This window comes from Suillus subaureus, assembly GCF_016647635.1.
Source record: "Suillus subaureus strain MN1 chromosome Unknown BJ212scaffold_39, whole genome shotgun sequence".
Classification (NCBI taxonomy): Eukaryota; Fungi; Basidiomycota; class Agaricomycetes; order Boletales; family Suillaceae; genus Suillus; species Suillus subaureus.
In genome coordinates, this window is record NW_024538595.1 from 276,123 (window position 1) to 292,560 (window position 16,438).

General features: G+C 50.0%; 3 protein-coding genes across 3 annotated transcripts; all 3 read left to right on the top strand.

Annotated features, from left to right (window-relative positions):
- Positions 1-110: 110 nt before the first annotated feature.
- Positions 111-12,194, top strand: BJ212DRAFT_1436642 (uncharacterized protein). The gene is made up of 22 exons (XM_041337729.1): positions 111-194; positions 262-558; positions 623-1,726; positions 1,785-1,851; positions 1,904-2,083; positions 2,134-2,255; positions 2,304-2,783; positions 2,840-3,131; positions 3,186-3,665; positions 3,723-3,842; positions 3,894-3,962; positions 4,011-6,648; positions 6,699-6,872; positions 6,933-6,942; positions 6,991-7,296; positions 7,347-7,434; positions 7,483-7,728; positions 7,780-9,942; positions 9,968-11,343; positions 11,393-11,575; positions 11,628-11,925; positions 11,977-12,194. The coding sequence occupies exons 1-22, from the start codon at positions 156-158 to the stop codon at positions 12,078-12,080; spliced, it is 10,836 nt and encodes a 3,611-aa protein (XP_041188544.1). The 5' UTR covers positions 111-155; the 3' UTR covers positions 12,081-12,194.
- Positions 12,195-12,311: 117 nt separating this feature from the next.
- Positions 12,312-13,919, top strand: BJ212DRAFT_1384403 (uncharacterized protein). The gene is made up of 9 exons (XM_041336764.1): positions 12,312-12,499; positions 12,566-12,794; positions 12,847-12,909; positions 12,962-13,027; positions 13,081-13,260; positions 13,314-13,384; positions 13,436-13,502; positions 13,552-13,597; positions 13,655-13,919. The coding sequence occupies exons 1-9, from the start codon at positions 12,368-12,370 to the stop codon at positions 13,812-13,814; spliced, it is 1,014 nt and encodes a 337-aa protein (XP_041188545.1). The 5' UTR covers positions 12,312-12,367; the 3' UTR covers positions 13,815-13,919.
- Positions 13,920-15,904, top strand: BJ212DRAFT_1384407 (DNA-directed RNA polymerase). Its single transcript, XM_041336765.1, has 8 exons — positions 13,920-14,052; positions 14,101-14,150; positions 14,202-14,323; positions 14,372-14,564; positions 14,618-14,697; positions 14,746-15,000; positions 15,075-15,670; positions 15,721-15,904. The coding sequence occupies exons 1-7, from the start codon at positions 13,961-13,963 to the stop codon at positions 15,531-15,533; spliced, it is 1,251 nt and encodes a 416-aa protein (XP_041188546.1). The 5' UTR covers positions 13,920-13,960; the 3' UTR covers positions 15,534-15,670; positions 15,721-15,904.
- The last annotated feature ends 534 nt before the right edge of the window (positions 15,905-16,438 follow it).

A 16,438-nucleotide genomic window follows, 5' to 3' on the forward strand; every position in this document is an offset into this window, starting at 1 on the left:
CTGAAGACGCGTTCGTGGTAAACACCTTCCTAATATATTGTTGAACATGTTACGTCGTCAACTCCCCTCCCATTTGGTTTCCTATCTTCTACAGTCGAGCCTTTTAATTCAGATCTGAAGCCTCGATTTCATCTTCCCGCATTCACTGCGGATCAATGAAGATATCTCAGAAATCAAGGAGGGCGGTCTCTCCGGTCAGTAGTCTAAATTTCATTCTCAAGCGAAACAATTGGTATCTGACCAGGGTCGTGGCGTTTTCAGCACCCTCAAGTAGCAGAGCTTGTCACAAAGCTTGTAAACACCCCAAACGATGATCTTGCCGACGTTTTGGCTGATATTGACTCCTGGAAATGGCCGCGATCCGATCTCAATGCTTGGACTAAGGTCCTTGATAAGTTCGATGTCATCCTAGAGGAAGCCATCCGGGACTACGAAGTGGACAAGTTGCAGATAAACGTATTCACTCCAGCGACGAAGAAAACTATAAGCCATATTCTTAGGTTTGAGAGGCTTCTTTTGGAAAACTCCACCAATCGCAAAACCTTCAACTCCTATGATGTGTGTCCTTTTCATTCAATCACCGATCCACGTCTAATCATTGCTTTAATGCGCTCGATCTCAGAGGCTCAATTCACTACTATTCACATCAGATCTTGACGTACTCACGCTAGCGCTGAGTCTTCTCCTTCGCCCTGCACAACAATACTCCGCTCAGCCCGCGGTATCAACAGCCCTTAGCATATCCACACCCCGTTTGCTCTCCCTTTCCAAGCGGTGGCCTCACATCCATGAACACGGCATAAGCTTGCTGGATCTTGTCAGTGCAAACGGTCCATTGCAGGTCGATGTTCTGCCTGCCGAAGCTCGTGACGTAAGTTTCGTTTGTTACAGAACTGACCACAAGGAGAAGGGACAGGGGAAGGAATCCGATCACAGTGAAGCCACGCTGTCCAGCCCTCGCAAACTCTCCGTTCCACCCTCAACTTCGCACTCATATGCGTCTACCATTCATATTGACGAAGAGACCCTGAAGAACAAAGCGGTCATGGAGATCATGGCGGATGTATTGGAGACGCACCCGCTGAATAACGATGACAAGTTCGAACTCCTTTGTCGCATTCGATCTGCAAAGGCACTTGCCAGCGGCAACGAAATCATGAGAGAGGATCTTGTCGTCATACGACTAATTTGTATCGCCATATATGGTCATACGCACAGCGAGAGTCAAGCATCATCGACACTTTTCCTGTATGAACCGGATCTCACTACCCACATCGCTGAACTGCTCCAGTTGGATCGTGGGGTTTCGATACCTGTGCAGACAGCGGCTATCTCAGCACTGGACTCGATCGCTAGGTACCGAGGAAAAGTGACGGAGGTATTGGGCGCCGTCAATGCTGGTGTCAACCATGGAATCATCATGGCACTTCTGCGAAAGACTATCTTGGAGGTTAACAATCCGGAGAGCAGAATCTCAGCTACCTTCGTCGAGTCTCTTCTTTCATTTGTGACCTACCTTGCGCAGCATATCAACGGGGGAAATATGCTTGTTAGTGCAGGCCTGGTTCCCTTGTTGGTTCAGATCATGGAGAATAGGCTGGCTCAGAGACTCCAGATGGTCTCGAAGGCTATGCAATTGGTGGATAACATCCTCTACGCTTTCTCAAATGCGTTTCAGGTATTTTCAAACTCCCGTGGGGTCGAAGTCTTGGTAGCCAGGATCCAGGTAAGTATAGGATGGTATCGCCCTTCAGTCAATCGTTGACTTATCAAAATCTGACCAGCACGAGGTCGACTTTGATATCACGATGTACGGCAATGAGCGCTCCAGGGACTTGTTTGGTTCGTACGGTGAGTGACTGTTGTGAGTTAGGAGTAGAACAAAGTGCGATAATAGTCGCAGGACAACTTCCGGTTCCAAGGGCCGCCGTGCTTAAACACACGTTGCGCTCCATACATCGCATGATGCAGTCGACGGGTACATCTGAAGGGTTGCGTGGGCTGATTGATTCCACCCTGCCACAATCAATCAAGAAGATCATGGAGTATCGTGGCCTCTTTGGTCCCAATCTTCTGCCTCTTGGTGAGCGCCTTGTATGCTATGCAGGTTCGATTAATTGATGACGATGAAAGCCATGAACATAATGGCAACATTTATTCATAATGAGCCGACATCGCTTGCAACGATTCAAGAAGCAGGCTTGCCTCAGGTGTTCTATAAGGTGATCGAAGCAGGTTTGGAACCTGTTATTGAAGTAAGTACTGTTTCTCCACCATTTGCACTAACTTATGCCTTCCTTCAGCTCATCCAAGCCATTCCCAATGCAATCGGAGCACTCTGCCTCAACCAAGTCGGTCAGGATCAGCTTGCAACTCGCCCAAGTGTCATACCTGGCATTATCTCGATCTTCACTTCCGAAAGCCATATCAAGGTCCTTCGTGAAAAAGAAAATGCCGTACTAATGGGCACTGCCATCGACGAGTTGATCCGCCACCATCCAACGCTCAAAATTCCTATCTTTGATGCCGTCAAGTCTGCTCTGAGTAAAATCGAGGATCTTGGAAATACTTTCGTGATTCCTGAGGGCAAGAAAGAGTGGTATAGTCTCATGCTCGCCTCGCAAACTACGGACAAGGACGATAAAGACGACAAGAGCGATATCATCCCTATGGATCTTGTGGACAGTGACGTTCGTTCTGACGCTCAGGAGGACACGTCTGACGACGACTCGCTGAGGAGTCATGACAACAACGTAGTTCTTTATGTTGATGTCTTGTGCCGAGTGAGTTATGCACACTTCTTTTCGAGACTAGCATTCACGGTACTTTGCACTCGCAGTTTCTTGAGGGTCTGTTCCAACATACGCAACATTGCAGAGATTTTATCAGGAATGTTGAGGGTCTCGAGCGTATTGGCAGGCTCACTGCGTTGCCATGCCTTCCATATGATTATGCGAATAGTGTTGCTTCAGACTCGCTAGTACAAGTTATTCGGACGATGGCGGATGTAGGACCCAATGAGGCACTTCACCATCTTTCAAAACTCGTGGAGAATTCCCTCTCTGACTCTCAGAGTTTTTGGGCGACTCCTCAGTCCCACTCCAAGCTGGCGCCGTTCGTTGATCTTTCAGGTAATCTTCCCCCCGAGATGTGACAGCGAGATCTTGCTCAAATATGTTTTAAAGTGGAACAGGAAAGTGTAGCAAATCAACAATTCCGGAGCCTGGTGACCCTTCACATCCGCATCACTGTCTTGGCTGATGTTTTCTCCACTGCTGGCTATGCACACGGAAGGTCTGCAATCGGACTTCTTCAGACTCTCATGAGTGACCCGCCGAAAGTCGTCAAAGAGCTAGGTGCTCTCCACCGTGCATCGGTGTGGGAGAACATCTTGTTCAAAGCCGACATGGTAGCCAAGGGGATGGAGGTGGGTCCGAGCAGTCAGGGATCTCCCCTAGGGAGGTCACCTAGCCATGGTTCAATTTCTCTCCCCGAGCCCAATGTTGGCGTTATTGCCAACGGTGTTCAGCCGGGATCGGCGTCTATACCCGCGCAGTCATCGTCGCCTACATCGCCGAAGATAGATACACCGCGAGAGAAGAATGCCAAGGCTCTCAAGCATCTAATGCATGGTCTTCCAAGCGCTTTGGCCCCCTTTTTCCAAGGTTCGTTTTACGGTTCTACCTAGCTTTCAAGGCACATGACTGGATGTATTCCCTTAGCCATCGTAAAGTTGTTCTATGCGAGGCGTAATCCTGATACAACCCAGAAGAAGCAGATTTTATCTGCATCAACCACTATTGCAGAGATCATGGTGGAGCATCTGAAGTACGAGGTCGAAGGTATTAATGTGCCCTCAAAAGTTGATCGTCTACTCACTGTAACCTTCGCAGGCGATCGAGTCTGTTGCCTAGACTATCACAGCGTCATGTTGGGACTTGTGACGATCCTAGTTGTAGACGGTATGTACTCATTACTTCTTCTCCCGAACTCGAACTGATGCACTACAGAGCGAACGATGAATCCCACTCTTCATACCGTGTTACTCCTTGCTTTTCAGCGTGCAAAGGGTTTGGAAGCCATTTTCAGAATCTGCAAATACTTCACTGACTTGGTCGGTGGCGTAACGGCTGTGAAACCCGAAGATCGAACGGAGACTATGCAGCAGGAACTTGCTCATGCTCAGGGAGGGCTGAAGGTTGCATTGAATCTCTTGCACCCATTACTTTCTTCAAAGCCGCTCATCGAGTCCGGCCAAACGTCACTAGTCACAACTCGGGAGAAGAAAGATACGGAATCCGATTATTTCGAGCCTCACCATTTCCTTGTCGGGCTTCGCCTCGAGAGCATACCACTACTGCGTAGTATCTGGGAGGCTTCTTGGCTTCGTTCATCCCCTTTGACGTTGGTCAGGTCGGTTGTTCAGATCATGCTCGAGGTGACGGCAGGTGAGAATGAAGAGCTCAAGGGTGATCCTTCCCAAGAAGGTCTTACTAGTGGAACTGGCCCCCCTGTTGGCAGCGGTTTTCATATTAGAACTGCTGGGCCAGATGAAAGTCGCATCCGCCAGCTCACTGATATGGGATTCCCTCGCTCTGCCGCCGAACGCGCTCTTGCCCGCACTCATAATAATGTCAATGCCGCGACCGAACTACTCTTGAGCCAGCCTTACCCATTTCCCCCTGACCCACAGCCAAACGGATCTGTCGCGGAACAAGATGAGACAGGTGATGCCCTTGCGGATGGAGGTGACGAGGATCCCTCTGATGAGGAGATGGATGTTGAGGATGCTACCCCGCCCGCTCCTCCGGCCGAGTCTACCCCACCCCCCCAAACGACTAGTGAAGAACAAGGGAAGGGTCTCGAAGAATTACGGAAAGATCTCGACGAAGCAAGGGAGAGTTTGAAGAAAGAGCTGCCTCGAAAAGCCTTGCAACTGGTTGATGAACACCCTTCGTTAATATTCGAGGTTCATCGGGCATTTATGCACCCAACTGATGAGCTCCAGGAGCAGTCGATTCGCACACTGATTGACGACATACAATCATTCTCACCTGCGGCTTACGACGTTCATGAACAGCCACTGGCTGCTAGATGTCGGTTACTTGCAATAGTTCTCTCGGAGTCCCCAACGCTCCCGCAAGCACTTGCACAAAGCTTGATGGTCACCCTTCTAGCTTTGCTCCTGTCGAATTCTGCTCGCGGAGCGTCATCTCATCCCAAGTGGCTAGCTTCCCACCTCCTTGTGACGGAGGCTTTGTTCACCATTGGCGAACAGCCCTTTGCCGTCGCTGTGCCGAAAGAAAATGAACCCGTGACCACTCCTGGCATTTCTGCTGGCCCAGCATATGCTGATACACGACCTATTATTTTCGATTTCTGCCTTCGGTTACTAGCCGATCCCGACCTCCCCAGGGATGAGCTACTGTCCACACTGCGTCTCCTGGTCTTACTCACAAGGGACCACGGCATAGCATCTGAACTCATCAAGCGCGATGGACTTCCGCATATTTTTTCACACCTCAAAGGATCTGCTGTTCCTGGTGGTCAATCTTATGCGGTGATCATACTTCGCCACATCGCTGAGGGGTTATCTGTACTTAAACACATCATGAAGCAAGAAATCAAGCGGCTATTCTCTCAGCCGCGTACAAGGATAATTGATGTCTCAGGATACATGCGTAATTGTAGTGCAATGGCTCTCAGAGATCCGTCTGCATTCATCCAAGTAACTCAGGACCTCTGCCAGCTTCAGCAACCTTTCTCCGCCGTCCATCATATTACCCTCCAGCCCGGGACTCCGCAGTCGAGCGCGAACATTGGTGCCGTAGAGCGTAACGACATGCAGATTGATCAACCAGCACCGCCGGAGGTTCACGGGCCTGACACGGAGGCTTTGGAGACAATGGTCCATTTTCTCATAAGCGAGTTGATGAAGAACGTGCGCTCTCCCTCTGATAATGATGTCATAACGAAGCATGAAGATACAACACAGAGCACCCCCGAGAGCGTTGACGATCTAAACGATCAAGACCGACATTCGTACTGTTGCTTCATTATGCAATGCCTCACAGAATTGCTTTTCTCCTACGATGCCTGCAAACTCGCGTTCTTATCCTATTCTCCGAAAAAGAAGATGTCAACTCCTGCCAAGGATCCCACTACCAAACATCGCACAGCTGTCCTCCAGTTCTTCCTTTCTGACCTCATAACCTTTAAAACCATTACTGCCCAGCCATATGCGAAGGTGAACCAAGTTTGTGCTTGCGCAATGTCTGTACTTGTGGCTCTCTGCGTCGACAGCTCTGCAGGGGTGGAATCCAAGGATGTTTCCGCGGACTTGATCTCAGTCCGCAAATTCACCCTAGAGGCCATTAGTCGCGCTATCAAGGAGTTCACATTGCAAGACACTGTAGATGCGAGATACGGGCACCTTCTCGCTTTGACGGATCTATGCAACCGACTTCTTACTGTACGCTTCAACAACGGCAGCCGCAAATCGCAGGACGAGAGTACAACTCACATTGCGAAGATCATGTTGGAAAAGAATTTCGTGTCAATCTTGACCAGTGCACTGGCTGAAGTTGACCTGAACTACCCCAATGTCCGTGGTCTCGTAGCATCGATCCTTAGGCCAATGGAAAATCTGTGAGTGTAGTCGTGCACGTTCCGATCAGGCGCTTATCATTTAATCAAAGCACACGGATTGCCATCAAGATGAGTCGAGCAACTGAAAAGGCCAAAGATGGTGGCGATGGAAAGGTCTCCCAAAGCGTAGCCTCCGAGGACGAGGATGAAGACGAGAACATTGATGTGGATGACGACGATAGAGAAGAGACTCCCGATCTCTATAGAACTTCTGCTTTAGGCATGTAAGTTCGAACGCTTATTCACTGTCCAACCTCCACTGACTTTAATTATGCCGTCGATAGGTTCGGAGGCGTGAGTGAGTTCTAAGCCATTCTTGATATTAAATAACGGTAATTACAGGAGATGGAAGATATCAATTATGCACAAGAGGATGAAATGGCCGAAGGAGACGAGGACGAGGACGAAGACGTTGAGATGGAGTATGGCGACGAAACTGATAGCGCAGCGACGTCAGATTCCGAGGATGAATTGGAAGGTGGCGGGAATGATAATGACGACGAAGACAGCAACGGAGGTGAATGGCATGACGAAGACGAAGAGTACGAGGAAGATGACTTGGTCGAGAACGAGGACGATGAGGATGGTGAGGATGACGATGAGCCTGCAGCTGGTGAAGAGCTAGATGAAGAAGAGATCATGTGGCAGGTACGTTTACAACAATTTAAACGTTTTCGCTTCCCTTACGGATTTCATAGGATATCCGCGGAGGAGACGATGAAGATGACGAAGTTGCTGATGAAGAGGAGGAAGAGGAGGAGGAAGAGGAAGAAGACGAACACGGAGGTGATTCATCTATGCTTTTCCAAACCTCTTGCTGAGCATCATTGGTAGAACCAGTTGCCGTCATTCATGCAGATCAAGGAGAGGAACCTGATATATTATCAGATGATGAAGAGCAAGTTACCTTGCATTGCTATGACGCTATTGCTCACCCATCGTTCAGTTTCCATGATGAAATGGGTGTCATTGATGTGCAAGGTATCATCCAAGACGGGGGATTCAGATTCACTGGTGCTGTTGACCTCGAGGGTGAAGAGTCTGATGACCGAGATCCCTTCATTCGCAGGCGCCGTAACAGTGGGTCAAGGAACACTTTTTTTTCGTTCGCAAGCTAAGTTGTACTTAAAGCGGGCGAGGACGTGCAAGTATTCGGTCGCCCCCGGCATGTGCCAGCTGCGCTACCAGAAGCTACTGTTCACCCCCTTCTTCTGGACGCCTCTGCAGCGACAAACCGTCCTGTTGGCTTAACTCGCGTGGCTCGCCGCTCCCACAGAGGTGCAGCTGGGGGCGTTCAGCATGACCTCATACACTCCATCGAAGACATTATTGGGGGCGATGCAGGTCATATCTTTCAAACTATCATAGACCGTCATGGTCCGGAAGCCATAAGAGTGGGTGTCGCTCCTAGTGCAATAGTGGATGGCCGAGGATTCCTTGGCCGAAGGGGCGCTGCTCTATTTACTGGGGTCAGAGTCGACGGTGTGCGGGTGGATCGTGTGTCTCGACCAAGCGATTCCCGTGGCGATTCCCGCGCGTTTGATCCCTTGTTGACAATACAAAGGTGGACCGAAGAAGCCAAGACATTGAATGGCAAACACGTTTCCGAAAGAGCAAATAGGCTGGGCAACCATGTCGTCATAGCGTTGCTCCCGGCCGCCATCGAAGCCTCACAACAGAGGGAACAGCAGAAGCGTCAAGCTCAGATCAAAGCGGAAGAAGCGGAAGCGCGCCAATTGGAAGCTGACCGCACTGGGACTGAGGAGGCTGCAACTTCTAGCGTGGCGGCGCCTCATGCAAGTTCGGAACATGTTGCGAATGCACAACCCGAGCCTCTCGCATCTGATCCACCACCTCTGACCACCATTGCTTCGAATTCTGATGTAGAGATGGATGATATGCATGTGCCCGCTTCGCGTTCTGACGAGCATGTTGCAATTCCAGCTCCAGAAGCCTCTTCCTCAGAAGTGTCCGCTGTGGGAGAAATGCCAGGGCCTTCTCAACCTGCTCCCTCTGAGCGTGTTATTGTGATGATCCATGGTAGCGAGGTGGATATCACTGATATGGGCATTGATCCGACTTTCCTTGACGCCTTACCTGACGATATACGGGAAGAGGTTATCAACCAGCATGTACGGGACCAACGCGCAGCACGGGTCGAGCGCCCTGCCGACTCCCAAATCAGTCCGGAGTTTCTTGATGCCTTGCCACCGGAAATTAGAGCCGAACTCATCCAACAAGAAAGGATAGAGCAGTCCAGACATGCTCCAGCGCCTGCACCAGTGCAAGGCCCTCCGGGAGTTGCAGCGGATATTGATCCGGCAAGCTTTATTGCTAGTTTGGACCCACAGCTCCGACAAGTCGTTCTGATGGATTCTGACGATGGTTTGTTGCAAACTCTGCCATCTTACATGATTGCGGAGGCTGGCGTTTATCGCGACGAGGCAAATGGATCTCGAGGCGGTATTGCTGCTCGGGCTCTCAGAACTGCTGCCGCTCAACGCCCTGTCCCACCTCGCAAGGTCCCTCCCCCACGCGACGCTATTCAGCTTCTTGATAAGACTGGCGTAGCGACGCTCGTTCGCCTACTGTTCTTCCCTCACATTCTAAAGAAGAATACGCTTTTCAAGATTTTGGTCAATATCTGCGAAAATAGCAAGACCCGTTCTGAGCTGTTCAATCTTCTTCTCAGTATTCTTCAAAGTGGCCCAGGGGACCTGGCTGCTGTGGACAAGAGCTTCGCGCAAATGACAACTCGTACTCCAAAGTCTGCGGTGCTTCAAACACCTAAAGCCGCTGCCAAGGTGAAAACAGCAGCGGACCTCAGCACACCAGTGGCGATTGGCGGCTTTCAGATCGAAACAGTCCCAGACCTCGTCGTACAGCGTTGCCTAGAAGCCATGACCTACATCGTCAGTTCAAATGAACAGTCGTCGCTATTCTTCTTGACCGAACATGAACTCCCGGCCGGTTTGAGGAAGATGCCTTCCAGGAAGGGTAAAGGTAAAGAGAAACCGATGCCCCAGACACATTTCCCAATTGTACTACTCCTTGGCCTTCTTGATCGACAATCACTCCTCAAAACACCCTCAACAATGGATTCCGTCGTGACGCTCTTGTCGACGGTCACGAAACCTCTGACCAGTCTTAAATCGGATAAGAAGGAGCAGTCAAATGACGCTGCGACAGAGACTTCCACTTCTGCGGCACCTGGTGCACCTGCACCTGCACCGACTACCTCTGAGGATGCTGGGGCCCATGAATCAACTGGTCAGTTTTTATTCATGGCTCCACGTCAAAGTCTGATGTCAATTGACAGCAGCGCCGGCTGAACCTCCTAAGCCCGATGTCCCAGCAGAAGCGCAGACAGATATGAAACCCTTACTTGTTGTCCCCCCGCAAATCCCCCATTCCGTGCTACGTTTGATCGTGAACATTCTTGCGGTCGGAGAATGCTCATCACGCACCTTCCAGCAGTCTCTTGCCTTGATACAAAATCTCTCTCACATTCCTGACGCGCGCGATGTCATCGCGCAGGAGCTTAAAACAAAGGCGCAGGATTGTGGACACACCATTCTTGCTGACCTGGGCGATCTCGTGAATGCCTTGACGAGTTCACGCGATGATGTCTTGGCGTCCTCCGTTGCACCGAAATTCTCGTCACCATCATCAGACCAGACGAAGCTTCTACGGGTCCTAAAGACCATTGACTATATGTATACACCTCGCGTGGTTGGTCCCGTGACAGACGAGACTCGGAAAAGTGAAGATGCTGAGAAGGTGCAGACTATCTACGAATCCTTCCATTTCGCACCTCTTTGGAGACGTCTAGGGGATTGTCTGTCTACGATTGAAGAGAAGCTGGAGCTGGAGCATATGGCGATTGTACTGCTCCCTCTGATCGAGGCACTGATGGTAGTGTGCAAATACGTCGGATCAAAGTCGGCCGCGGCTCGTGCCCTTCGAGCAGCAGCATCTCCCCGGTCTCCAACGACTTCTCGGGAGAGTATGGAAGACCTCTTCGTGTCCTTTACGGATGCGCACCGCAAGGTGCTAAATCTCATGGTCCGCAACAATCCGTCTTTGATGAGCGGCTCATTCTCCTTGCTGGTACATAACCCCCGTGTCCTTGACTTCGACAACAAGCGAAATTATTTCACTCAGCAACTCCACCGTCGCCCGCACCCCCGTGAACATCAGGGCACACTCCAGCTAAACGTACGCCGAGCCAGAGTGTTCGAGGATAGTTTCCAGTACCTTCAGCGCAAGACAGGAGAACAGATCAAGCATGGCAAACTTAGCGTGCGCTTCTATGACGAGGAGGGTGTGGATGCTGGCGGCGTTACTCGAGAATGGTTCCAGATCTTGGCACGTCAGATGTTCGATCCTAATAACGCTCTCTTCCAACCTTGTGCGGCCGACCGTCTCACTTACCAGCCTAACAAGAACTCATGGGTCAATCCCGAGCATTTGTCTTTCTTTAAATTTGTAGGACGCATCATTGGGAAAGCGATTTATGATGGCCGTCTCCTAGACGCCTACTTTGCGAAGAGCATATACAGACAGCTCTTGGGAAAACCCGTGGACTACCGGGACGTCGAGTGGGTTGATCCCGCGTACTATAACTCATTGTGCTGGATTCTGGAAAATGATCCAACACCCCTGGACTTGACGTTCAGCGTGGAAGCGGATGAGGTTTGATCAACTTCCTTGCATTCTACTCGTGGCTAAATTTTCTCAACAGTTTGGTGTGAATCGTATCTTTACTCTAAAGGAGGGCGGGGAGTCAATACCCGTAACGCAGGAGAACAAGCGAGAGTTCGTGCAGCTCTCCGCGAATTTCCGACTATATTCGTCAATCAGCAAACAAATCGAGAATCTTGTGGCGGGCTTCCAGGAGATCATTCCGAATGAGCTTATCACAATCGTAAGTGTGTTTCATGATCAACTATGGCATGCATCCTCACGCATCTTCTCAGTTCAATGAACAAGAGCTCGAGCTACTCATCTCCGGCACCCCTGATATCGACGTAGACGAATGGCGCGCAGCTACCGAGTACAGTGGCTACACAAGCTCTGACCCCGTGATAGTTTGGTGGTGGAGAGCTCTGAAATCCTTCAACCGAGAGGAGCGAGCCAAAGTTCTCAGTTTCGCTACTGGTACCTCGCGGGTACCGCTTGGTGGATTCGTAGATCTACAAGGTGTTCAGGGTGTTCAGAGATTCTCCATTCATCGCGCATATGGAGACCCAGATCGATTGCCACAGGCCCACACTTGTAAGACCCCCCGTACACGGTTATAATCCATTTTCTGACTTTGTCTTCCAGGCTTCAATCAGATCGACTTGCCACAATATTCTTCGTACGAGATGTTGCGACAGCAATTACTACTCGCCATTAACGAGGGCGGGGAAGGATTTGGATTTGCATGATGCAGAGTATCTTGATGGAAAATAGACCATTTGATATTGATCACCAATATGTAGAAACACGCATTGTATATATAAGCATTCGCATATTCCCCAGCACTTTTGTTCTGTTGGCTGTGTCGAACGTTGTACTGTCAGCGGAGCAAGTGACAGTCGGTCAGACCTCAGAGCCGACAACTCCCACGGGAGGACGTCGAGCGCCAGATCCCCCGGTACATCGGTTATGTCAGTTACCGCAACTTCAGGTTCAATGACTTGAACTCAAAATCGTTGTTGCAGCTTTCTCAACCATGCGAGCATATGTGGTGAACGAGTGGGTACATCCGTCTCAGCTCAAGCTTGTCGACAATGCGCCAGAGCCGGAAGCTACAGGGGACGAGATAATCGTAGATGTATACTCGTCAGCTCTAAATTTCTTTGATGTGAGATGCATCGTCTCCAAAATATTTTTGCCAGTTGTTCTCTAACGAATTCTTATACGTTATCAGATATTGCAAGCTCAAGGAAAATACCAAGTCAAGCCTCCATTTCCTTTCACCCTTGGTGCGGAGTTCGCTGGCAAAGTCGCCAAAGGCTCTCCAATTCCAAAAGGTTGTCCCTACAAGCCTGGCGACAGAGTCTTTGGTAATGCACAGGGATGCTTTGCAGATAAAGTGGCTGTCAAATGGCAGGATGCGACTCGGCTTCCGGATAACCTGACTTTCGATCAGGGTGCAGGTGTGTTAAGCCACGAACTACGGTCACTCACCTGAATTTTCACGTGTGTTAGGACTATACATTACATGGCCGACGAGCTATGAAGCTCTGGTTGGTCGTGCAGAGCTCAAGCCAGGTGGCTCCAGTCATCAAGCATGTTTCGCTCATGTGTTGACAATCCGTTCCAGGCGAAACTGTCCTTGTCAATGCGGCTGCCGGCGGTGTTGGTATTGTTGCTGTTCAGTTGGCCAAAGGTTTGTCCCCTTTGAAAGTGGATTTCCGTCTTTGAATTTACCGTATAAATCAGCACTGGGCGCTACAGTCATTGCAGCAGCTGGATCACAGTCTAAACTTGATATTTGCAAGACGTACGGGGGAGCCGATTATACGGTAGACTATACAACAGAGAACTGGCAGAAAGAAGTCTTGCGGATCACGAATGGCAAAGGCGTAGATGTTGTCTATGATCCAGTTGGGCGAATTGCTGGTGAGTGCTGTCTCCGCTGGTAGGGCCCGGGCTATAACACTCTTTTCCGCCAGATTCACTGAAATGCATCGCCTTCAAAGGGAGAGCCCTCGTAATTGGCTTCGCCGCAGGCCAGATCGAGAAGGTATGTGTTGTCTGCTATGTATTCATTACTGCTCACCGAATACGTCTGCAGCTTCCGTTAAACATAGTACTACTAAAGAATATTACTGTCATGGGCCTCCACTGGGGCTTGTATGCCTGTAGGTTTCATATTGCCTCAAGGTTGAACAGAGCCTGATATCTATACAGACAAGGAACCGTCTCGCATTCCCATAGTATGGGAGGAACTGCTAGGGTAAGTTAACATATGCGTTATTCGAGGTCGCTCGCCTGTTAATGACATCAACTCAAGGCTATTCGCTTCTGGTCGCATTAAACCTGTACTGTATGACAAGATCTTCTCCCTGGACGAGGTCACAGTAGGGTTGGATGCACTGGAGAGACGAAAAACGTGGGGGAAGGTGATTGTTCGCATTAAGGACGAGAAGCAGAGGATCGTAGCGAAGCTTTAAGCCTTTAAGCATCCGCTACGTAGTAATGTACTTATGGGTTTGGGGTGCATGGGGTCCTCTTTCCTCAAATGTCTGGATTTTGCTTACTAGATCCCGCTTACCCCCAAACCACGACTGTAATACTTCCTTTCACTCTATATCCAATCATGCAGGCATATGAAGACAATGAGCCCATCGTTCGAATACGCGATTACAAGCAAGACCGAGTGAATTTTATGCTTGAGAATGTCGACCTCGCGTACGCGTAGCAGCTGCATGTGATGAACCTTGCTAAACAAACGCGCAGATTCGCAAATTCTTTTCGACGTGTAGTACAAGCAGACATACCAACCATTGGTTGGTGCTCTTACATACGTGATACTGTGCGTCTTGACTAATTCCCCCTAGCCGTCGACATGGTCGAGATAGAAGCAAATACAACAGTGCTACCCGATGAATTCATAGCACATCGCATTGGAATGGTCCCGTTGGTGAGCGCAAACTGCGATGAAGGCATAAGATACACTCGAGTACGTTACGCGCTTTCACACTTAGTCCATCTCACGATGCTTGTACAGGACTGCCTGTGTCTGTCTGGTTGTCAGTATTGCTCAATAGAGCTAAGACTGGACGTCTCGTGTAATGATAATCGCACAATGGATGTCACTAGCAATCATCTCGAGGTCATACCACCCACCTATATTGATGGAGAAAATCCTGGCGACGAGCTCACGAAAAGGGGAGAAGATTTCGGGCAACCGGTTGGGAAAAGTATGACCTACCTCTTCTGGTGGATTCGTATGCTCACTTTGGCGGCTACTCAGACAAAGCCGATGTACCACCAGTCCTCATTTGCAAGATACGGAAGGGTCAAGAGCTTAAATTACGATGTGTTGCCAAAAAAGTGCGCGGGCACCTTTAGGTGGTTCTCGTTATCTCACAGTTATAACAGGGTATAGCAAAGGAGCACGCGAAGTGGTCACCATGCTCAGCAGTTGCGTTCGAATATGATCCCTATAATAAATTGCGGCACACGACGTATTGGCATGAGGCAGATCCGCGGGCAGAGTGGCCCGTTGGTGAAAACGCGAAGGAAGAAGAGTCGCCAAGAGATGACGAAGTTTTCGACTTCAATGCGAAGCCAAGAAGATTCTATTTTGATGTTGAGACGGACGGGAGCCTTGGGCCCCAGGAAGTGATTATGAAGGTGCGGGACCCGTTATCCGTCCCTCAGTACAGTTAATAAGCTCACTCGTCCTTGCTCCCGCTCCCATGGTACAGGGTCTTGCAGAGTTGCAGACAAAACTTGCAAATCTAATACTTGGTTTGAAGGAAGGAGCAGAGTTACCGACTAGCGGAGATACAGCAGAGGCTGGGGTGAATGGTCATGTCTCCACTGCTGGTGGTTGGGCGCCCCAACCAGGTAGTGGCGGTTGGGGTCAGAGTGCCGTCTCTGGTGCTGGATATGCAAGTCCCGCTGGTGGCGGCTGGACCAGTAGTGGCGGTGGCGGCGGTGGTTGGAGCACTAGCCCAGCACAAAACCCTGGGGGAAATACCAGTGGATGGGCAACAAGTCCTGCGCAAAACGCGGGAGGAGCTCCCAATGCTGGTTGGGGGACGAGTCCAGCTCAACCGTGGGGAGCTTCAAGTCCGAATGCGGCATCCGGGAGCAGTTGGGGGACATCTACTCAACAGGGCTGGAGCAGTCCTACTCAACAAGCCAGTGGATGGAACCTATAATGGGTGTTTACTTTACATATACTTTCTCTGTCAATCGCACCCATTTGACTGATATCTGTGGATGGCCGCAAGACCACGTTAATAGCCATATTTGCCCGTCATTTGAACTGCGCAAATAAGTACTCCACAGTCTGCAGGTGCGTGTCTTGGCGTCTGCTCTCATTCGCCGATCAGTAATTTCTATCAGTCTACTGCTGTTCTGAGTTCGCTGGAATTGGCCTTGGCCTGGGCAAATGGTCGGGACCGCGTCCCGGCTTATCGGAGACAGGTTCCAATATCTTCCTTATCCACGATCATGTCCTTGGAGATTGGCCTATTTAATGATCACTCTGAATACGCTTCTCTTCAGTGACAGTGCCTGAGAGTGTCCCATTTAATGACTGCGGAGGAAGTTCCCACTATAGGATGTCTAAGGAAGTCTTGCAAAAAGGCAGGTTCACTTTGGCCGCCGCGGCTTGTGTGGCAGCGATTATTCTCTTGTTCTCGGGAACTCCGCTGCTTCTGTTCTAAGTTTCGTTCCAATGTAATCTAGAAATCTCCAGCGAGACGACGAATTAATTTTGAAAAGTTCTTGAGAACGGCCATCTTCCTTCGTTCAGCTAACTATGAGCCGAGACTAAACCTCTAGCTAGGAAGGGGATGAACGAGGGCTCATTGCAGTGTTCGAGATAGGACTTTGTCAGTTCCTTGCTGCGTCATTGCCGGCCTTCTTGACTCCCTGATGCGCAGTTCCCGGATAATGCTGTTAACTGCCCCGTTTGCCATCTCCTAGCTCTAACTCCCCGCTTGCTTACATAACTTCTTGCCTACTCCTTATATCTGTGGGCATGCGTTCTATCTGTTCAATAAGCTGACGAGATGCTCGCATACTTACTATATATGATTGCCTGACATCAGTAGCGTGG

Excerpts from the sequence above, each read along its gene's own strand:
- BJ212DRAFT_1436642 (XM_041337729.1), top strand. The coding sequence starts at position 156 with ATGAAGATATCTCAGAAATCAAGGAGGGCGGTCTCTCCG. Across the intron at positions 3,963-4,010 it reads GACGATCCTAGTTGTAGACG|AGCGAACGATGAATCCCACT; the intron begins GTATGTACTCAT and ends GATGCACTACAG. Across the intron at positions 9,943-9,967 it reads GTTTTTATTCATGGCTCCAC|CAGCGCCGGCTGAACCTCCT; the intron begins GTCAAAGTCTGA and ends GTCAATTGACAG.
- BJ212DRAFT_1384403 (XM_041336764.1), top strand. The coding sequence starts at position 12,368 with ATGCGAGCATATGTGGTGAACGAGTGGGTACATCCGTCTCAGCTCAAG. Across the intron at positions 12,910-12,961 it reads TCGTGCAGAGCTCAAGCCAG|GCGAAACTGTCCTTGTCAAT; the intron begins GTGGCTCCAGTC and ends AATCCGTTCCAG. Across the intron at positions 13,261-13,313 it reads TCCAGTTGGGCGAATTGCTG|ATTCACTGAAATGCATCGCC; the intron begins GTGAGTGCTGTC and ends CTTTTCCGCCAG.
- BJ212DRAFT_1384407 (XM_041336765.1), top strand. The coding sequence starts at position 13,961 with ATGCAGGCATATGAAGACAATGAGCCCATCGTTCGAATACGCGATTAC. Across the intron at positions 14,151-14,201 it reads AGCAGACATACCAACCATTG|CCGTCGACATGGTCGAGATA; the intron begins GTTGGTGCTCTT and ends AATTCCCCCTAG. Across the intron at positions 14,565-14,617 it reads CGGGCAACCGGTTGGGAAAA|ACAAAGCCGATGTACCACCA; the intron begins GTATGACCTACC and ends GCGGCTACTCAG.